Raw genomic sequence first — 22,839 nt, forward strand, 5'->3', positions numbered from 1 at the left:
CCACAACTACAATTGATCACATCTACATTAGATGGCTGAGGAGTAACACAAGACATGTGAGCGTTTAAAAACTGTCCAGTTTTATATTGTATCACATAACACCCCCCCCCCCCCCCCCCCCCCCCCCCCACCCACCCACTCTCCTCTCTCTTTTTTGTTTAAAAAAGCTTTCAGTTAAGCTTGATAGCAACCAAGTGCCACCTAGTGGCAGAAACTTGTACTTTTCCTCACAAAGAGCCTGTACAGTATGTACTGGAGGAATCATGTGTAACGCACATGTACAGCATGTACATCTGTGCCATATATAACTTGACAGGGGCAAGCAGACACACGTGTACTTGTATTAAATTACAAGAAGAGTCACGTTGATCTTTTTTTTTTTTAAACTTCGTACTAAGGTACACGATTGTCATTTTCAACCCTTGTGACTGTTATCTTTTTTTAATATTATATTTTGTGACTCAGACACATTTTCTTCAAGGGTTCATATGTCAAAAGCAGACAAGCTGTTGGAATTACAGTATTATTAAAATGTTTTCATTAAGTTATATTTAGATTTAAAAAAAAAAAAAAAAGCAATTGTCACACTTCCTGTTGAGACTGGTGTTTATATAAGTCCAACATTTCAAAGGATTCAATACATTATACAGCTTGTGGAAGACAGTTTAGATTACCAGTGGCGCTACACAGAAGAAAAGAAGCAGGAAAATCCTCCGTTTCAGTGATAAATAAATGACCTGACATAACCTTGCATGTCGTATGGAATTAAAAATAGAAAAGAAAAAAATATTTAAAATAATTTACAGCAAGTACAAGTGCTGCTCATTAAAATGGTTCCCATGAATAAGACTTTAAAGTCACAATCGCATGTATACAACATGTATAGTGATAGACTACAATGATTTAGAGATGCTCAGATCTACTCATAACTGAGTTCCTCTGAAGGTTGCATATCTTCTTCTTTGTCTCCTATGGACTCTGAACCCCCCACAGCTTCTTCTGGCACTTCTCCTTCTAAAGACTCATCCAAAACATCTCCTGTTATTGTGTCTTCTGCTTCCTCCTCAGTGTCCTCCTGCTCTTCATCCTGTTCTCTAATATCCTCTTCCACTTCCTCTTCTTCCTCTGCAACATCAGCATCAACTTCTGGCTCCATCGGCTGATCCTCTTCCGTCGCATCTTCTGCTTCATCATCTTCAGTGTCGTCCTGTTCAGTTCGGTCCTGGACATCCTCCGGTGCCTCCTGCTCGGCGCCACTGAGTGAGGTCGAAGAGATCGGGTCCTCCTCATCCGCCTTGTGTTTGATCGGCCAAGAGGGTCCATCTGCCAGCTGACATAGACAGATCAGTCACTCATTATTTGTACTGATATGAAACACAATACTGGATTGGTCCTTGTTAATTGAGCAGACTCACCTGAGACTGGAAAGTCTGCAGTTGAGCCAAAACGCTGCTGTGCAGATTCTGTGAAGTGAAAAACTGCTCGTCGAGAGACGTCCGGACTAAACTCAGCATCTCCTCTAAAGCCTGGGCGCGCATGATCTGCCGTGCCTCAACAACCTCCCTAAAAACCACAGAGAAAATTCTGAGAAATTTGAGTCATTTTGGGAAAGAAAATCATTCATGCAGGCAGACGGATATCAAATAGAACTTACTGCATTTTAGCCATTTCCCGATTGTGTGCCTGAAGTGCAACGCTGTGAAGATACAGCAAATCTTTCAGATCGCTCAGCTCGGAGGCGTGCGCCTCTACCTGGGCATTCAGGGCATCTACTGATGCAACCTGTTCGACAACCCGCGAGCACGAACTGGCCAGCCCATCCACGGTTTCAGACAGTGTGGCGCTGGAGCTCAGTGCAGCAGCTACTCCTTCCCTCATGGTCTCCAGATCCTCGCTTGTGTTATTGAAAATGCCCCGGAGAGTTGTGACAGACAAAGCGGCCTGTTTCATTTCATCCCACTGAGTGTTTATTTCCGTCTGGAGCGCCCCGAGCTGCGAGAACAGGTCAGAGTTCTTGACCTTTTCTGATGTGGCCAAGGCGGCCTCGACTTTCTCCTGAGCCTGTCTTTGAGACTCCTCCAGGGCGGAAATCCTTTCCTCCACAGACACGTCAGCCTGATTGAGGACAACAATTATCAGTTATGATAGAAACATATTTTAATTTATGTCATGATGAAATACACAAAGTTAAAATTGGACCTTGCCAAAAACGTAATATAGTTTGAACGTTCTTCCTGTGCCTGTTGGATGCATGAATGGCTGAGGGGCGTAGTATGCCTGTCCAACATTGTAAGACCTAATATGCCACCCAAATGTATGTCAATAGAGAGTTGGCCTCAGCTTTTGCATTCTTCGTCAACATGGAAATAGCACGTGCCTGCACGTGTTTAGAGGTCATCAGTACCGGTAGTTGTGACGCCCTTGGTTTTAAGCACGCTTGAAAAAGTGACAAGCAGTAACTCACCAGTTCGTCCGGCTGCCTGTCCATCGCACTCTGGAAGTTTACGACCCTTTGCTGCATTGTAGTGAAAGACTCCGACAGGTGGTCGATACTGTGCTGCTGCTGCACACAAAACCAGCCCATAATAGAGGCTCCGACTGTGAGGGTAATGACACACAGCAGAGCTGGCGACACGCTGAAGGTTGTTCTTGTCTTAGGCTTCACTACGGGGCCGTCCAGCAGCACAGAGGCGTCCTCCGGCTGGGGCTTCTTGGTCTTGCGTTTGGCCATGCTTGCAGGGGAGAGGTGCGTCTGTGGAGAGGATTCAGCAAAGTGGCCTCTCGTCTGCATCTGCCACAGTATCAAGTTGTCTATTCTGCAGAATCCCCCCCCCCCCCCCCCCTGTCCTGGTCATTCATTGGACCCCCATAATACTCAGAGCGTGCACTGGGTGAGGGGTGTGACAAGTTATGCAACTGCAGTGGTTGAGAGGCTATCAAATTCACAATGTCAGTGTAATAGCTCAGCTTGAAGACAACTATATTAGATATAAAGAGTTCGACTACACAAATACAAAGTAAACCAGTAACTGTACTGCGATATTTACATTCCAGAGAGGGTTAGAATCAGCCGTTGTGTTTGTGGCCAATCGCATTATTTCACTGTACAATAACAACGATCTTCAAGTGGCAAGTTTCCATATAAAACTGTGATTATCAAATATACTCTTATATACAATGTAACGATAGATAGAACAGAGTAGAAAATACTTTCGAGAAAGAGACTGATAATGAGCCGCTTATGATGATTAGGTGTATTAAAGCAGGGAGGTGGCTAGACTGCGGCCTTCAGGGTGAACCTTCTCTACAACATACGACAGGTCTACAGCATGACTTCTGTCAAAGGAACAGAGGGGATGTGAATTAAAACGGTTTTTTTTGACTGAAATCGATTCCCAGAAAACACTTTACACCTTATGAGAAACGTCAACAACCGTTGATGAAAATGAAACTGATAGTACATACTGTACACGCACCTTGCCAGAATATCATGTAAACATTACCAGTAGCAGGTTGCGTCAACTTTGACTATTAAATTAGTCTTTATTCTTGGTAATATACATCAACAAGATGCTTGAAATGCTCTTCAGAGATCTTGAGCCATATTCATAAGCAAACATGTCGACTAAATATCCACGAAGTGAATCTCCTCTCCCATTATATCCCAAACATGTTCTATTTCTCTAAATTGCAGTGACTATAGACGCCTCTGTGCCCATTGCACTCGTTGTCGTGTTAAAGAAAAGCTCTTTGAGGTTGTTGGAGCTTTCCGACATGGTTTCGGACTGTGGTCACGGAGGGGTGGGCATGCTCAGCAGTGTTGTCTTTTGTTGCTGAAGTCCATCAGCTTCAAGGTTCCACATGTTGTGTGGTCGGAGACGCTCTTCTGCATCAAGTGGTTAACTGAGATGACTTTTTATCATCTTGAACCAGTCTGACTCTGGCATGAGCAACACGCTGTTGTGGGCCAAGGAACCACCACTCAGTGGATATGTTTCTCTTTTTCAGACCGTTGTCTGCAAACCTTGAAGTTGGCTGTGTGTAAAAAAATCCCTGTCGGTCAGCAGTTTGCTAAATACTGAGACCATGGCACTAGCAACCATGCTATTTCAAAATCACTTATGCTACTTGGCTTGACTCTTGTCGTAGGGTTTTTTATTCGGGGGTCCTACTTGCTGCCCGCTAGTTTTTCAGGATTTACTTGGTTCGAGTCGAGCTCACGATGTGCCACTGACTGGAATAACTTCATCTATCACATTTCTTCCCGAATCTCAGGCTCAGTTTGAACATCAACAGAACAATCTTAACTATATCTACATACCGACATGTTATGACTTCCTGCCAAGTCATTGGTTGATTAGCTATTTGCACTTGCAAGTATTTTAACATACCCCTGCGACAGCAGCTTTCAGATGCTCTGCGTTATCGGTTCGATGTTTAACATCATGGCCTTGATATTAGCCTACAGTTCCTCCACAGCATTCAAAAGTTTGCCAACCCACCATTCCTATAACATACGGTAATTAAGAGCACTGAGATGTGCTCGTATTTGCATTTCGAACCTAATTAGTGTCAATTTCTCCTCCGATCCACTTTTTTTTAATGTAGACTGAAAGCAGTAGAGTTAAAACTACAAGCTGACTTTTGCAACTTTTCAACCCTTCACCTACATAATGTGTATTTTTCTGTGTGCGTCACATCCCTCTCACGGACTCACTCGGAGCACTGCAGATTTGAGCTGTTTTGTCATTTTTCTGTCTCGTCGTGCTCGACCTGAACATTTCTTGGTTTATCCCAGCCACTGCACATCGATCAGTGAAACGATGTGAGACGAATGGAGCTTCACAGTGGCCGAGTCAGGCAGTCGCTCCGTGTCAAAAGTCTCTTTCTGTCCAGTTGTTTACGACTTCAGTCCCTTCATTCCAGTTCAGAGTTCTGTATAACTGGGGCAGGAATCACTCCTTCAGCTACTTCAACCGTGGTCTGCGACAGGTCTGCAACTCATCTCTCCACTTCCTCCACACATTATTGAGGGTCTTGGACATCCTGCTTGTAACCGATCTCATGTTGAAATTGGAAAAAAATAATAGTGTAAAATCATTTGTGTGTTATTTAGAGGACAAAGACCACAGTTCACAGTATGTCTTATTGATTTATTGCAAGCGACCAATGATAATGAAAATTTCTGAGCAACAATGTGTTATGGAGTCACTGTCATGCATAATCTATCATCACCATAATCGCCCGGTAATCTATCAAGAAAAAACAAAAACAAAACAGCATGCAAAACTTGACGTGCAACTTCTGCCATCTAAAAGATATGAACAAAATTTAAAAAAAAAATAATAATTTTTTTTAGTTGTCTCACTCTTACAATGGGTAGCAACAAATTCAAACGTATTAAGTTCAAGAGTTAATCGTTTGCCATTTCTTTTCTGAGTTTTGATAAGACTTTTCGTTTTTGAGTACTATTAAATCAAATTTCCGTCGTCAACTTTTGGATGACTCGAACTCTTACGTTTATGTTCTGTCTCTGTACCAACAGCAACTCTGGCCTCTGGTAGTTAAGTGTCACATACATACAGCGTGGCTTCTGAACATGTCAAATCAAGTCCTCACTGAAAATATATAAATATGTGGAGCAAATTATTGCTTGTCTGAATGGATTTATTAGTAAAAATAAACACAAAGAAATTATAAAACACATGGTTTTCATATTTCTTTCTTTGTATTTGTCATATATCGTATTTCGATTATTGAAACACATAGGGTACATCTCTCAGGTGTTTTGACATAGTTGGGTGTTTTAATGCATCAGTGTTAAGTGTTTTATTTTGAATTTGGATTTCCTTTGTGACGTACAACTCTCCTGTGTTGTTACAGTCATGTCAGTAAATGTTTCAAGTCACTGCTGTCATCATACACAATCACTTTAAAGCACTGCACCAACTCTAAAGCTGTAAAGAACCTCTGCATTGAATTTGATCTGTAAATTGTATTATAGAATTACTTTCTCTGTCTTTCTGCATTTCTTTTCTTTTTTTGTATACTTGAAAGGACTGACGTGAAAAGCCGACTTTTGTAGGCATACATAACTCAAGCCTCTTGCTATGTTAATGTCACCTTTTGTACATTGTATTAAGAAAAACAAAACAAAACAAATAGTCAGTAAATGTCTGGAGGGATACACAAGGGGGCGCTCGCACACCAGTCATGGTAGGGTGTGTCAGCTGGTGTGCAGATAGAAGAAGAGAGAGCCTGGCTCATTAGGAGGATCAGTAGCACGTGTGTGGCTTTGCATTCTGATGAAGAGAGCAGCTGGCAAACTCTTTCAGACGCCATTGGTAGGACATTTGTTTCTAGTGTTTTATGGCAAAAGCGTAAAAGCTCAAGTTATTTATGGTGGTGTAATTTTATCTATAAGCTTGGGCTTTATTTTGAATGGCATGTTTTGGGCTTAAATTGCACGTGTTCAAAACTGACATGGTGTTCAGATTTTAAGTTATTTCTTCACGCTTTTGAATGATGTTTGTTAAAAGGAGCATTAGTTTATTTTTGGTTTTAAGAGTCTACATTGGTGGAGCAAATGGACGCTAAATGTTTGTCCCTGAAAAATGAGTTGGACAATTCCTGATTTAACTGCTTAAGCTATAGTAAAATTGATTAGTTTAAACTGTTTTTCAAGGCGTTAAAAGCAAGATGATTTGTTTCACTAATGGGCTTTGTATCTTTTCATTCAAGGTTTTCAGCTTAACAGAACACTCAACATTTGTTTGTCAACAAAATAAAGACCAAACATGACTCGAGTTGTCCAGCGTCCTCTTGTTTGCCGTCCTTGCTGATGTGAGTCGAAGTGGGCATTGAAAACAAAATACACAAAAAGAGCTGGACAATCACACGAGTATTAAGCAGAGGATAAATCAAAATGCACAAAAATTTGCTTCTAAATGTTCTGATTGATTGAACATTTTGAACCTACATGTTTCAGCTTCTGTTCAGCTCTTCATTTCTCTGCACGAAAAAAACAAATACACACGTTGCATTATTCTCAGATTGGGCATAAAACAGCTGCTGGACAGACCGAAAACTGCAATAATCTAGTTCACACCTTTGATATTCAGTATCATGGAGGACTCTGCAGCTCCCAGTTTGTTCTCTATGACCACTTTGTATTCGCCGTCGTCTCTGGCTCCTGCCCTCAGCACGAGCAGCGAGCACACGCCGCAGACGTTGGTGATGTGGTAGTTGGTGTTTGTGTTGAGGCTCACGTCGTTGCGGTACCACGTCACGCGTGGAGCCGGGTCCCCCCTCACCGCACAGCTCATGTGGCACTCGTAGCCCTCGGGAGACGTGCGCTTCTTCAGGGGGACGATAAACGACGGAGGGGATTCAAAGTTGAGGGACTTGGCCTCCGGGATGTCGACCTTGAACATTTCTGAAACGCAGAGATATGTTGTTGTTAGAGTTTCATAGTAAAGTGTATACTTTGGCCAGCATGTGCGTCTTTTAAGAAATCTCTGCTCAGACACAGGAGACCTCAGGGAGACTTGACATTTCATTCCTTAGTGGATCTTCATCAGCACGACAGTGTGCTGATGAAGAATTCTAAATGAATGTAATCAAATCCTTTTATAGCTTATTATAGTGTATGTAAAGGGGGTAGTTGTTTTGTTCTTGTTCAATTGTTTTGGTCATATTTCAACATTTTATGGAAATTTCCTGAAGAAAGTTAAGAAGTGCTTGATTTTGAATGGATCAAGTATTCAGACTCTTCGTGAACTTGTGGAAAGTGGCTGAAACAAAAAGTCATGAATCTTGTTTTCCAACAGGGTACCTGAAAGTATATTTTGTCATCTTTCCTTGAGTGACTGGCCACAAACCTTTTTCCTTTTTAGTTCCAAACACTGGGGCCTGAGAAGGCGGTGAGAGGCCCATGTCATTTTTAGCAAACACCCTGAAGTTATACTCCCATCCGGGCAAAACATTGACAACTGTGAACGTATTGTTAAAGAGGTTGTCTGCCACCGTTCTCCAGGTGCGTTTGAAGGAGTCCCTTTTGGATACCATGTAGTGCAGCCTGTCATCCCTCCTCTCATCTGGAGACGGTGTCCAGCTCAGAGTCACTGTTCCTGGGATTTTCTGATCCAGCTCCACTGGACCTGGAGGCTTGGGATCATCTGGAGGCAGATTTAAACGTTTTAATTACCTCTGCTTCAAACGGGTGGTTTCGTTAATAAACACATTTATTCTTGGCATTTGTTAGACTTTGTGTTGTTGTTTTTTCCATTCCAACTCAAATGGTAAGAGTATTAGAAAGAATAAAACCATGAATTTTTCAAAGGTTTTAAATAAAACGGGTACCTATTTAGCAGTATTTTCATTTTAGCCCGTATGTATTCTGATATTGAAATCAGGGATTTGTATTAAAACATTTTAAACTTGTCATTTATGTGCGATTTAAAACCAAAAGCTCATTGGTTCCCAAGAAAAGGGACTACTTGGCAACAGTATTGTCACTTATTTCTGTCCAACATCTTGCACATTTTTAAATGTGCCATAGCTGTAGTATTGTGCAACGTGGAGGTATATGGGTACGATATTTCTCAGCTAAAAGATACACAATCAAAAGCCAGTATTTGCTTTAAACTCTGAAATATACACAGCTCTGCCACAACGGAGAAAAAAGATTTAAAATGACTTGATTTTCTCTGCTACACAACAAATAGCTGAGGTCTTCTAGCAGTATTTGAAGATATTGGAATAGACATTTTATTTGCTGTACAGTTCTTTGTGTGTCACCTGTAACTCTAATTTCTATGTTGAAGCTCTCCTGGCCAACGATGTTCTTCACAGTAATGGTGTAAACGCCACTGTCCGAGCGCTCAGATGTGGGGATCAACAGCTGAGAACCTTTATCAGAGTTGGTGATGGTCACATGTTTGGCCACTGGGGTGTTATCCTTTAACCAATAAATATCCGGTATGGGAGAGGCCTGTAGACGAGAAGAAACGTGTTTATTTACGTTCTCATGAATGTCAAATTTGCTTAGAAGTGCAAAAAGGAAAAAAAAAAAGAAAATCATGCTGTAGGAAGAAATGTAATCCTCTTTACCTCAAAGTTGATGTTGAGACGAACCGTGTTTCCAGCTTTCACCACCACAAATGTCTTCATGTTTCGGTCTTTAAATTTTGGCTTGACTGCGGGTGGAATATTTAGATAAAATAATGTTAGATTTTCACGTATGCATAGTATTAACTAGTTTAGGTAATCTCTTGTTTTATAAATTCGAGCCTCTAAATTATTGTAACTATTTTGCAGTCTCTGCACACTCTTCTCTCACCACTGGGACTTAAACTCACTTCTCTTCATCGGCGCTGCAAGTAAACCCAATAGTAACATGACCAAAAAGATAAATCCACACACAGACAACCTGTCTCAGTGATGTGCATGGAACTCATTTTTACCAACAATAAAGAATCAGTTTGCCTCAGAGAGCAATTTTCCCTTGTCATACTCCCTCTTTAAATTGCCATGCTCGGTTGAATGGTGCATTTGAAGCTGTTGTAACACCTTTTGTGTCTTAAGTCTTCACAACAACCCCCCATAACTTCAACATCTACAGGTAGTGTGAGTAAAATGCGAGGAAAACTGATGTGCAACTGGGTGCAGAGCTAACAAAAAACAAAATATATATATATATGTATTTTGTTTTTACAGCTGTGGGGCTATTTAAATACAAGACAGTTGAAACAAAATGACTACCCTTTTCTCCCTTTTTTAATTGAGCGTCATTAAGCTTTAACAAACAAAACTTCTTACCAGGAGGAGGCATGGCAATGAGGTAATTGTCGAATCCCTGAGGCTCTCCGTCACCTCCATAATTGGTGGCAATTACTCTCACCCAGTATGTTGCCATTGCCTTCAGGCCGAGCACGGTGTAGGATGTTAGAGTAATTGGGATGGCATTACATCGGGTCCATTCAAGGTTTTCTATTGGCCTGATCTCCACATAGTACCCCTGGGCTTCATCCTCTACTCCTTTCACTTCCTTTGGTTTAGACCAAGCCAGTGAAAATGTAGTGTAATCAGAGGATGCTAATTTCAGGTCTCTAACTTTGCCTGGAGGCTCTGAAATGGCAAAAAAAAAAAAAATATGACTTGAGATTTATTTCTTTAAAAGGACATGGTTTACTTTGAAAAATAACTCTCACGAGAGTGTCGGGGGGGGGGGGGGGGGGGGGGGGGGGGATGTAAAAGCCTCACTCATTGGATCTCTTGCGATAACCGTGTCGCTGGGGATACTGGGATCTCCTGCACCCGACAGGTTTATGGCAGATACTCGAAATTCATACGCTGCCCCCTCGAAGACGTCTTTCACCGCGTACTTTGTCTCTGTTGAGAGGGCAAGAAGTCGGTTTGTCATCAGTGAATGTTAACAGAGGCATAGCAGCTTTTCATTCAGGTGTTTTTGCAGTTTGTTAGACACCTGTAAGAGGCCCGTTTTGGTTCACAAGACCCCAGTAATTAGTGCCTTTCTTGTTCTTCTCCAGGTTGTATCCTATTATTTTGGTTCCTCCAGTGTCAGCTGGTGGAGACCATGACAGGTTGACGCAGTCTTTGAAGGCACTGACCACTTTAGGGGCTGCTGGGGGTCCGGGATAACCTGTGTGGGAAATGAGAATATTGAAAAACTGAAACGATGCATGTACAACTGCAGTCTGTGATGATATAGAACAACTGTCTAGAAAGCAGCGCAACATTTGGCAAATAAAATATTATAGACTGTAGTCGTCACAGATATGTTTATTTTAAGTGTATTTGCATTACAGCAAACTAAGAATGTAAAACTTAACCTTTCAATACATCCATCAAAACATTTTCCTAATGAGCTTTGTTTTTGTGACTTATTCAGATATGCAGTAGTGTACTAACGTTTTTGACAGGTTGGGGAGAAAATAATGCTTTATAATGTTGTTTTGAAGCCAAAGGGTCACTGCTTGTATAATTATTATTATTCAGGTTGTGCCTCTGTAACCTTTATAGAATATTACTCTAATTCTCTCAGATCATTTAAAAGACTGAGTCTGAATTTGTTCCATTCATATTGAGTGTCAAGTTATAAAAGTCGTCCGTTCAAAACAATTCGACTTACGTAATACTCCAGCTGCTATGTCCTCTGTCTGCAGGTAATCACTGACGCCTTCTGCATTCCTGGCTCTGATCCGGTAGCAATATCTCCTTCCCGGGTCCACGCCGGAGTCTCTGTAACTCGGGTTGCCGCCGGCGATCTCACCAAGGTTCGTCCATTTATTTCTCCCCACTTGCTGCCGCTCTACGATGTAGTTTGTGACCGGGCAGCCGCCACTGTCTTTTGGCGGCTTCCACTTGAACTCGACAGACGTCACAGCACTTTCCACAACATCCGCCGGGCCTTGCGGGGGTGTCGGTTTGTCTTAAAATTAAAAACAGATATCCGAAATAAGGTTAGAAGATAATGTGGGTGGGGGTGAATAGCAGTGCGATTCCAGCACTGTGTGGTTCGGGTTATCCTTCTACCGTTTGAAAACCACGACTGTAACATATAACTGTGAGTTACTCAAGAACTCACCCAGTACAATGAGCTTTGAAATTGCTTCCATGGTCCCAAATTCATTTTTGATTTTGATTTTCACCTCTCCACAATCTTTTCTCTGGCACTTTGTGAGGCGTAGTTTGCTTCCAGTGTCTGACGTTTCGATCTTGACATTGAGGCCGGGCAGAAGCTCGCCGTCGTCCTTGTACCACTGGATGGTCATCGGTGACCCACCAGAGAAAGGCAGCTTCCAGTCTGCATTTTCACCCGCCTTAACAATGACTGGCTTCGTGAAATCCCCAAGAGCATCGGCGTCGATTTTTGGCGGGTCTGTCATGTCAAAGGGAAAAAAGAAGTTGCTTCAAAAACACTTTAAAAAAAAACAAACAAACAAACTTTGGATTCGAGAAAGTCGCACATGGTATTCTGACCTTGAATTTGCAGTGTTGCTTCTGATTTACGCCCTTCAGCCTCAAAACGGTAAACGGCCCCATCGTCTTTTGTACAGGGATCAATTATCAACCTGTGACAAGCTCCGTCTTTAATGATGGTTACACCGTCGCCGTCTGTGAGCTTGTCAAAAACATGCAGCGAAACCTCAATTGTGCTGTAGTATAAAATATTGTGCTTATTTTATACACAGTAATTATTCTAAAATTGCTGACTCACCAGTTTGCCGTCTTTATACCAGCGTCCCTCTGATGCGTCACTGCTCAGCTTGCAGGAGAGTTCTGCTCGTTCACCAACATTAGCGAGTGTATCTGACAGCCCACTGACGAACTGGACTCCTCGATCTGCGTAAGAAAATGTTGAAATGGTACAAATTGCCTAGCCGGATAAAAAAATAACTCTAACAAATAAAGGAAACGCGAATGCGAGGAGCACTAAATGAATGTGTTATATATATAAAAGAAAACCCTGCATTAACAGCAGGTTGTGTGTTCATTATTGGTCTTTTTGTAGTGGTGAGCTTCCAGACTCGGGATATGTCGACCATGATATTACCAAATGATTTAGGTTTACCACAATACATAGAACACTTCCATTTTCTGTGTATATAAAACCGTTTTCTTCTGTTTCTCGGGGTCCTGACTTTAGAAAAACCTTGAATTATTTGGAAATATTTGTATTCAAGTGCCAAATGTTATAAAGTCACTCTTTGTCACATTTTTAATGCAGTTACAAGAAAACACGTATTAGTCGTTTATTAGCATGATTAGTATTTTCTTTATAAGCTCATCTTTATTCCCTTATTTTTTTTCTTTTTACTGTCGTAACCAACCTTGTTTGTAGCCACACTTTTCAGGAATCAGTTCTGAGACGCTTACTGTAATACACATGGCCTTATAGCCAAATAATCATTCAGTCCCCACACGCTGCTACGGGGATTTTTTTTACCTAGAACAGTATCAGGAACCAGAGGGCCATTTCGCCTCCTTTTCTTATCGTCACCGTCGTCCTTCTTATTGTTATCTTCTCCGTCTCCCAGAAGGTTCCCATCCTTGCCATCTCCGTCACCCTTGCCTCCATCAGATCCGTCACCGCTTCCATCGCCGCCGTCCCCCAGTGCGGATTTTGCTGACGCATCAGCGGCCCGTTTGGCTGCTTCCAAATCGTCCTTCTCTTTTTGTAATTTGGACAAATTATCATCGTCACCGGTTCCTCTGTGATGATTTGGATCAGCTAAATCGTAGTGAATAAACAATAGGGGGAAGGAAAATAAATAAAAAAAGACATACCACTGTATACGTTGTATCTGTTATATCAGGCTTGAACGTGTCTGATTTATGAATGTACAAGTCAAAAACTACAAAACGGGTACCAAAGGGAAAATGTATCTCACCTTCCACCACAAGTGAGGCACTGCTTGAAGCAATACCAGCAATTGCGTGGTATGTTCCCTTATCTGTCAGTTCACAACTTTTTATCGTTAAAGTGTGAGTGAGTTTGTCCTCTGAGACGGCGATCTCATATTTGCCTCCGTGTTCAAGCGATGAGTCATCTCTTGACCAAGAGATTCTTTGGAGGGGTGTCGACAAAACACACTGGAAAACGGCATCCTCACTTTCCACGACCTTTGCGTTCTTGATCTTGGCGGTGAACCCCACATCCGGCACTGAAAGAGAAGAAAGTCCTCGCGATTCTGCTTTGACTTGCCGCGTTTGTGCCGAACTTCTCTTTTACCTTGAAAGTCGGTAGAAAGGATATTTGCGTCTTCAACGTCAAGCTGGTAAAATCCCGCATCTTCTGGCTGAGGATCTTTGATGCTGAAAACATACTTTGTTCCTGTTTTCTTGAGGCTGTGTTTTGAATTGTCATCATCACCATAAGGCAGAAATGTTCCGTCCTTGTGAGGAAAAAAAAAAAATCATCATCATAAGTTGTTGTGATTTAAGTGATGGTCTCTTTGAACACATTCAAACATACCTTATACAAGTTAATCGCACTGTTTGGATCCGCTAGCTTCATGTCAACACTAAATTCAGCTCTTCCATTTGGTTTCACTTCAATTTGCTTCACGTCGTCCACCTTCTCGACGACCTTAAAGAAAATAATTAAAAAGTTCTGCAACCGTCACACAGCTGAAAACGCACCTCATTATATGCCTTTGGTCAAACGCCACTGACATTTTGCCCGATACAAAAAGAAACGTTGAGTATTCACGATTCGTCTGCACCTTAGCCCGTTCATCCTCTCGTTCCTTTTTCATCTGGTTCAGCCTCTTCAGCATCCAGCGAAAGTCAGTAACACCAAAGTCCAAACAGATTCTCTCATAATCTTTCTTTGGTGCAGTGAGAAGTAGTTCCCAGAGTTTGGGATCGATTTCTCCCTCTTTCCTTGGTGGGAGTTGTTTTTTTCTGGTGACAACTACACTAAAAAAGTAAGAACAGAATGTTGTTGTTTTTTTTTGGGGGGGGGGGGTGTTACAGACATGTATTCTGGATAATACTTTGCTGTACGTTCTACTTACGTTTTCTTTAGCATTGCCCTGAAGTCCTGCGGTGCTTGTCCATTGTCTGAGGGAGAGACAAAAATATATTTTTATGATTACATGTTTGATTTGGTCTGAGAATCAAAATTTACCACTTCTTTTTCAAAAAACATGCAGACTTTTTCTTTTTATGTCACTGCTGATCGTCAAGAAAAAACTTAATGAAAAAAAAAGTCTATAGAATCCACGAAAAAGTCAAACATAAGCGCGCTGCTTCAATACATTTCTTACCTCCCTGATTTTTCTTCAAACCAGCTGAAAGAAGATGTGAAAACAGAGAAATGATGAATGAATACATAATGCTAAATCTTAGTTTATTAATGCAAATAAAAGCAACTGCTGATTTGGCAATAAAGCTCACCTTGAAGAACTTTGAGCATGACTGTGCAAACAGCGTGTCCATACTCATTGGTGACTGTGCACTTGTAGGTGTCGGCTTCTTCAAGTTTTGCATTGAGGACCTGATAGTAACGCCAAAATGTCATAAGATCACATTTATAGTGCAAAGCATTTGATTAGACTGTCTTTGGAAATCCTGTCTTTTCAGTCTTTTCTTTTGTCATTTTTTTTCCTCACCTCAAGGATGTGCTCCCGTGTTCGCTCATTGTATCGGTTCGCATACTTCTTCGGGTCGTCAACATCACCTTTAGTACGCCCCCATGTGACTGTTGGTGCCGGATCTCCACTAACCATTGCTTTCAAAAGAGCCTTTTTACCTGAAAGAACAGAGAGAACACATCAAGAACCACACGACCCTGAAACTGTGTTCATCAGTGGCTTGCTGCTTCTGCTGTTTCTTGTTTTATTGCTTGTGTGTTTATCCGTACCCTCTTGAACAGTCACCGCCAGTGGTTTGCGGGTGAAATCAGGCGTTGTTTTTCCCAAAGGCACTTGTTCCACTGTCTGAGTCACAACAACTCCGGGAACCCTTGAACTTTTCTTGATAGCCACTGTGAAGACCCCACAGACACACATGATGAGACGAGGTGGGTCAGGCTGTCCATGCAAACATCGATAGCAAACGTTCACATATGGTTTTGTGTGTCATCACATTGTATAGCTTTAAAAACAATGCCTCCACTTCAGAAAGCACAAAAACTACTTGACTTCCATGTTGTTGCGTTTTAACTCTAGATTTCCACAAGAGGGCACCATTTCCCTTCTTTTTGTTTACCATTCCAGCTGCTATGACGTTGCAAGACCTTTAATTTCTTCAACACTGCAGATCAAATTATATACCAGTTAATACAAGTTTATTCATTCACTAATCATGTTGAAAGAGATTTGTGCAATTTGTTAATTTGAAAAGAGATGTTTTCCTGATTTTTTGGGGAATTAATTGTAACCTTTCGTAAAATAGACACAAGGCTTTCCATCAAAGTCAGAGATCAGTCTGAATTAATAGAATAAATAGATATAGACACAAAACTGATATTAAAAAAGAAAATACAAATAGTTATTGTGGCCTGGAAATGCTCTTAAAGTCAGGTTGAAAAAACCTCCATAAAAAACCTCAGAACTCTTTTTCCTGTTTTTTCAGGAGATTTGAGAGGTATTATCAGTGTATGCCGGTGAAAGCAACGAGGGAGAGATGTAACACATTTTTCACCTCCTGTCTCCAGCAGTTCGGATGCAGCATGAGTCAGAACACAGCACCAAGTTCACCCAACAGCTGTTGAAATCACAAACTCCAACCCACCATCTGTTACCCTCTTTTTGTGTGCGTGTCTGAGCATCATACCTCATAATGACTCAGAGCTGCTTCAGTCACCCAGGGCCTGCGCATTTTGTTTGTCTTGACTAATGCCTTTTGTGAATAGGTCAAACGACTAATTATCATACAAGCGTGCGTGGCGAATCAAATGTGCCCGACAATAATTGCAGCATGCTACACTTAGAATGTAGTCTGGGTTCCTTATTTTTTTGCCACATGTAAGTAAGTAGGTCCTGAAACATAATCCACAAATATTGTAGGAGCTGCATACACTTCTTGCTATTTGCAGTTATATGCAGGCTCTTGTCAAACAAAGTTTTAGGATGAAATACATTGAGATTTGTTTAGGTGGTTTTTCCTCCTCATCTTTTCAGACTTATTGTACAGAAATAATGAAACATGTGTCAATTGACGGTGTGTAGTTTATCATGATGTAATATCACTTAATTTTGACACAACAGGTTAACTTATACCACTTTCCATACAGTTATATAAAATTATTTGAATGACCAAATCAGATGCTCATTCGTACATATATGGTATTTAATGGGTATCTTATAATTAATTGATTCATTAATTTCACACTTAGTCTGTGTCATTTAAGATTACTAATAAACATCATTGTCCCTCATCAGCTTTACTCCAGTTTGAGGGCACATGTTGAATATTCATGGTTTGTGTCATCTCTCGAGGGCTTTCTTTATGTTCTTATATCATCTAAATGCAGGCAGGAGTCTTGTAACCTTGTTCCTTGAGCAGTGATTCACACATAATCCAAGTCTGGTAGGACGGCAGTCAGTTGTTTCCCCGCTGCATACTAATTGCCCCTGGAAGAACTGTAGGGTTTGGACTGCGGAAATCTTCACAACACCTTCGGTAAGAAATTGTTGGCTGTGCAAGACAGATATGCTTGTCACAAAGCACTCTGAGCCTCCCCCCATGTCTGTAGGATGAGTGTGAATGGCTTTCAAACACTCTGCAGTTGTTTCTCAGTTTGTTTCCTAGCAGTGGAAAAGGAATGGTGCACGTCTTGATGGTTGTATACTGTATATCTTTGGAACGGTTTTCTTTATCACAATGATGGTGAAAATGTTTTTTTTTTGTTAAAATTTTGTTTTACATCAAATAGAATGAAAACATTCATCAAATTATTGCTTGCTTACTTTCGCACTCAGTTTTTGCTTCTTTATAAAAGTCAAAAAGCTGCCGAAGCATTTTCAACTTGATTAGAAATATACAAAAACTGCTTCTTGGCCCAGTAAGAATTTTAACATCTTGGACTCTTTTTTTTTTTCTTTTCAGTACGAGTCCCTTCAGAAATTCTTGGGTCCCTTGGCACATTGTTTTTTCAAAGGTAATTTCAAATTACATGGTCCTCTCATTGATTTAAAAAACTGAATAAAATCAAAAATGTTCTTATTCATATGCAGAGGAATGGTATTCCTGTTAGCTTTATCAATCCTTTATGTGTCTGAAAACGTACTGGCATATGTCTGAAGCAAATGGAGAAAAAAAAAATGGCCTGACTTACGGAAAAGTGCCAGAATTCTGCTCATAATGGGTCCAAACATGCAAAACTATTAAGGCAGCAACAAACCATTAGAATCAAAGTATTGTATATTTAATTGAACATATATATTTGTTGTCCTTTTCCAAAGTTTGAAGTTGTTTAAGAACAATAGGGTCCAATTAATTGTGCATAAAATAAAAGTTTGGAAGCATTGTGAATCATTAAAGTTGACCATTTAACCAAACTTAGTAACCAGGCAAGTAGGGTCATGGAGAAGATCAGGAAGGTGATAATCACAATCCAGCCTTTTAAAAGTAGGTCTCATCAGTACTCTCATCAATCTGACATATTAGAAATCATTCTAAGTAAAAATCTAAACTACTATAAGCTTGATATTTGTCAGAATGCCCTAAGGAACTGTAAGATTAAGATGAAATGAAATACTCTTGTCTCCCATTCCGAGGTAGAACTCTCATTTAGGTACAATCCTGTTGAACTGCTGTTCTTCATTTAGCTAATCAACTTGAAGCATTGGATTGGCTGTTGGTAACACAGACAGACGGACTGGTCAGAGTTGAAGGGAGGTTGAATGCAGCTAAATATGGAGCGGTCCCTGAAGAAAACCTGCTCTGCTTCACCTGTCAGCACAGCAGTGAACCAAAGCACTTAGCCAAGACAATGCTGGAGTGGCTTCAGGACAGCTTCCTGTCTGTCCTCACACGGACCAGCCAAAGCCCCAATATGAACCCCACACACCATCCGTGAGAAGAGGGCAGTTCACAAATACCATACATTCAGTCTGCTGAAATGTGACAGGATCTGCCAGGAAGAATGAGATAAACCTCCTGAATCCAGGTGTACAAAGCCCAAAGAGACTTGCTGGAGAAAATATTCTGTAGAAACACTGCAGCTCCTGCAAAAAGGGATTTTTTTAAAAATATGACTTTAAGAGTGTGGGAGCTCTACGGCTGTACATGATATGCTGTATACAATGGTAAGAAAATTTTGTGTTTGCCATTATGCATTATCAAGCACAATTGTTTAATCACCAAATAAGCAGTATTAGTTTTGTCAAAAAAATAAACATTTAACAATACTAAAATGTAACACCAGTATCATCCGATCCCACATAAATCACAGAGGCCATACTTGGAAAAATTACCTCGTATTTCTTCACTTACCTGAGGCTTTTGGGTCCGCTTTTGTGTTTGACTTCATTTCAGCGTTGGATCATTGAGTGTCCAATCAGATGGAGAGGGTGACCATAGAGGGGATGCGTTTAAGAGAGCTGCAGAACATGGAGAACATGCTGAGATTTACAGGCCAGGCAGACTCGCTTTTGTTGTTGTTGTTGTGGCAAGGTCATAGGCAACAGTCACTATTTGTTTACTTTGGTAAGGCTCTGTTTTCAACATTTTCTAAGTTAAACCTGCTTTTGTTGTATTTTGTGGGTCCGTTCATATGACAGCAGTTCTCAGAACCACTGAACCTTTTGGAAAACAGCTCCTATGGTGGAAGTTTTCGAAAACCCTCTCACTCTGTCTCTTGTGTGAGAATGCAACTTTTGTAAAGCGCTGCTAATGCACATGCGCTCTATGTCTGTAATAAATCGTTCTTCTGTATACGCACGAGTAAATTGGACTTTATCAATGTCAGCCTCCAGACTGACACGTTCTCCTGGGACTTAGTAGTTTACATTTGTAACAGGAATCCACCTTTGTGTCTGTCTGTGTACTCACCATTGTTAATGTTTATAGTGTATTGTTCTCTGCGCCCACTAGTGGCCCGACATTATAATTACATCCTTTACAGGATTTTTTGCCATTTCCGTGTGAACAGGCATAGTTTTCAAATTGCTGCAGCTTAAACATGAAACTTTTCTGAAATGAAAATGAAAAAATTAATTATACACTTTCATTTGAAACATTGTTGGTAGTTTTCAATCCCAGTTCCTAGACCGTCTTTCCATTGCCTCCTGGCGGAGGCTACTGATGCACCGGATGCATCAGACAACAAACTGCTGCGTGGAAAGTGGAACATGGATGTGATACATGAAAGTGCCTTGCATGGCCCCGTGAATGGAAAGTTTCAGTCTGATAAACTGAGATAAAAGCATGAATAAGGGCAAAGCTCTTTGGAAAATTTGCAATTAAAAAAATGGCACATCACCAACGCATTTTTTTTTGCCTCAATATGCTAAAGATGTCCACACAAATATTAATGACATTCCTTGTGTTGTAACAAAATACCTTTGAACTGAAAATGGCTGCTTGTTTTATCAAATGTGTGATTAAAATGTGATCAATTGTGATAAATTACAAAGGCCTCAAACTAGATTTTTTAAAAAATCTATTATTTTGTCAGTTAATCAAGTAACTGTTGACAGCAAATAGACATTGACAAAAAAAACTTGCCTGCTGTCGATTGTCAGTGGCCAAAGTTTACATACACAACAAATTCATTTTGAGAATCTCAAACTAATAATGGGTAAACGCTTAAAAATAAGACCTTAAGAATTTGATTGATGAATTCACCAATTATTTATTCACTGGAATAATATTAATATAACACACTTGGGTGAGAACAGCAGCACAGTGTCGTATGACTCAACATCGTGAACTGCAGTGGTCATGAGAACCTGCAACGCCGATCACACAAAGTCATGGGCCAGAAATGGCTGAGAAACCCTGCCTTATATCCTGCCCGGCAGTATCATCTACGATGCCATATGACATCAGCTCGTCAAAAGAGGGATTCCTTGGCCGCTGCGTGACTCGTGCAGACAGTTGGAGCCATGCTGGGACGCCGTAAATGAGGAATGTGAAATCCCACCTAGTGGTTCATTCCTTCCCGCGGAGTCATCTGGCTGTGCCAGCAACTTAACTACTCCGGGGTCCAAACATAGAAAAGGAGCAGAGTGTCTTTACATCTAACTGTTAAGGCGATGCACATATCTGTAAATCTCTGTTTAAGCTACTGAGTCTTAAAGATCCTGTTTTGCACGGTGACGCTCATTGGAAGTCCAGTTTGTGACTGTGAGCACAAAACCAAAATAACCTCTAAAATCGAACTGATCATCTGTATTACTTATGTGTCTTTGTTTTTGAGTTGGAAAGTAAAAACAACTTGTACATAAGATAAACAGCAATTCAGTGTCCATGAGATATCTGAAGACTGAGTTTCATCTTCAGCCATAAACAGATGCTTTAACTCTCATCCATAAGTACCCCTCGATGACAGTGACTAAAAGAGAGGTTGTATAGGAATTATTTCTTGAGGCGAACTGAAAGAAATGAGGCTCCATATCATGATAGGGGCCATAGGGCTTTTTACAGTGTCCTCAGTTTTTAAGACCATAAGTGGAGCAGTAAAGATGTGAAAAAGACATATCTGTCCTTCAACTTTTATAACTCATGTAGGAAAAAAAAACGTATTTATGCTTTGATGCGTCGTACATCATGTGGAGAAGAGTGATCATAGGGCCCTGCTCAGTCCTTTGTTAGTCATTGGTACTCAGTATTTGGGAATGTCACATTCTTTATGTCTGTAAAATCTTATCCCAGAAGATCCATTAATGATTTTTAAAATCCTTTATATATTGTATTTAGAAATGTATTACTGTCTTTCACTATCACACAAAAAAATTCAATTTCATGGACATCACACCTTCTCTCGTGTCTGAATATGTAGTATTTTATGCCCACTGGCTTAATTGTCTTTCTTGTTCGGGTTAGGATTAAATCTTTTTGCTCAACGATGTAAACATTTCTATAGGTCATGTAAAAACACAGAACTGGTTGAGGAGTCGTCCTCTCTTTTGATCAGAGTTGCTTGATTTCCACTGCAGCAGCATATTAATACAACGCATCGAGGCTATTCAATTATACTCAAAAATCTACTCACTCATCTATAAAAAACATCTATTTTAAAGTAGATGATGAAGTGACTATTGCTCCAACATGACCAGTAATTCATGTATCAAAATCTGCTCTGTTTTCAAGACTTTCCTCTCAATGTGCCTCTCCCCTGTCTCCTCTGGCACTTGGGTATTTTAGCAGTCGCCTCAGCTTACACTGGTTGTCAAAACAATCCCACGTGAAAGTTTCAGTTGCACGAGACAATGAAAAGTAATTTGAGTACTTCTAAAAGAATAATTTTTTTAGTACTTGCGTTCAGTTTTTGTCCTCTGTGTTCGCCGCCTGTGCTCTCCGTTCTATCCGATATTTCAAAAGTGACACGCCTTTTTGTTCGGTGATAAAAGTTTGGCGAGCATCAGAACCCTTACATGGATAGTTGGTAAAAACCCATCTTACAGCAGTGGTAAACAGGTGAGGTCCCTCTTACGTATCCCTATGAAAGCGATCACTTTGCAGGGTGACTGGAAATACATTATGACTGTTCATTCAATCTGGTTCCCGTCATACGGAGTCAACCGTTTTCTGCCATTTATGTTGAGAATAGAAAAAACCCCTATCAGCGGCATCGCGTAAGAGCAAGATTTATATTCCATTAAATTCAGATCAACATATCATGGTTTCCTCCATACTGTCATTAATGACAATCACAGTGTAGTTGGATATTGCTTAACATTTGTTGAGACCTTGTGATTTATGGATTCACAATACACATGCACTACAATTTCCCCTCACTCAACAGGCAAACCGTCCATGCGAAAGCTTTCGAGTGGCAGATTCACAAGGTTATTTGTAATGTGATCACACCACTATGAACTTTGTTGGGCAGTAAACATTAATTTGAGACAATTTATTTGGTAAAACAATCTCCAATTGATGTGAATGAAGCGTCTGCTCCAATTAACCCCCGTATGTATTAACAGAAATTCTCGCAGCATGCCTGTGGTATTTGTCGGGTCACACTGGAGCTCCCATGGCATTATAAAAAGGAGGTTTGCTCTTGGTTGCATTTGTTGTGCGTCGGACACAGTGTACCAGGCGGGTTTTTCGTGTTCACATTGTCAGAGGTTAAATATGCATGACACATCCCGACAGTTTGAAGAGTCACCTCAATCTTGTAAAAGAGACTTTGACTTT

General features: G+C 40.7%; 2 protein-coding genes across 3 annotated transcripts; both read right to left on the bottom strand.

Moving 5' to 3' along the window:
- Positions 1–583: 583 nt before the first annotated feature.
- On the bottom strand, positions 584–2,798 carry LOC308108948 (uncharacterized protein). The gene is made up of 4 exons (XM_080462279.1): positions 2,465–2,798; positions 1,655–2,115; positions 1,416–1,563; positions 584–1,330 (listed from the first exon to the last, which is right to left on the bottom strand). The coding sequence occupies exons 1-4, from the start codon at positions 2,789–2,791 to the stop codon at positions 920–922; spliced, it is 1,347 nt and encodes a 448-aa protein (XP_080318405.1). The 5' UTR covers positions 2,792–2,798; the 3' UTR covers positions 584–919.
- A 2,336-nt stretch (positions 2,799–5,134) lies between these two features.
- Positions 5,135–22,026, bottom strand: LOC308107996 (immunoglobulin-like and fibronectin type III domain-containing protein 1). Of its 2 annotated transcripts, XM_080460640.1 has the most exons (25): positions 21,955–22,026; positions 18,970–19,076; positions 15,392–15,514; positions 15,141–15,280; positions 14,926–15,025; positions 14,796–14,819; positions 14,544–14,589; positions 14,250–14,445; positions 14,000–14,113; positions 13,757–13,919; positions 13,416–13,688; positions 12,971–13,255; positions 12,242–12,366; positions 12,004–12,145; positions 11,609–11,902; positions 11,153–11,452; positions 10,487–10,663; positions 10,264–10,392; positions 9,820–10,128; positions 9,112–9,197; positions 8,800–8,992; positions 7,881–8,177; positions 7,109–7,435; positions 6,980–7,011; positions 5,135–6,838 (listed from the first exon to the last, which is right to left on the bottom strand). In XM_080460640.1, the coding sequence occupies exons 2-24, from the start codon at positions 19,004–19,006 to the stop codon at positions 7,004–7,006; spliced, it is 3,888 nt and encodes a 1,295-aa protein (XP_080316766.1). In that variant the 5' UTR covers positions 19,007–19,076; positions 21,955–22,026; the 3' UTR covers positions 5,135–6,838; positions 6,980–7,003. The 2 variants fall into 2 exon arrangements, with proteins under 2 accessions (XP_080316766.1, XP_080316765.1); XM_080460639.1 differs by having other exon boundaries at positions 5,135–7,011.
- Positions 22,027–22,839: the final 813 nt, after the last annotated feature.

The sequence above is a fragment of the Lipophrys pholis genome, assembly GCF_963383615.2.
Source record: "Lipophrys pholis genome assembly, chromosome: 4".
In the NCBI taxonomy this organism is placed as follows: Eukaryota; Metazoa; Chordata; class Actinopteri; order Blenniiformes; family Blenniidae; genus Lipophrys; species Lipophrys pholis.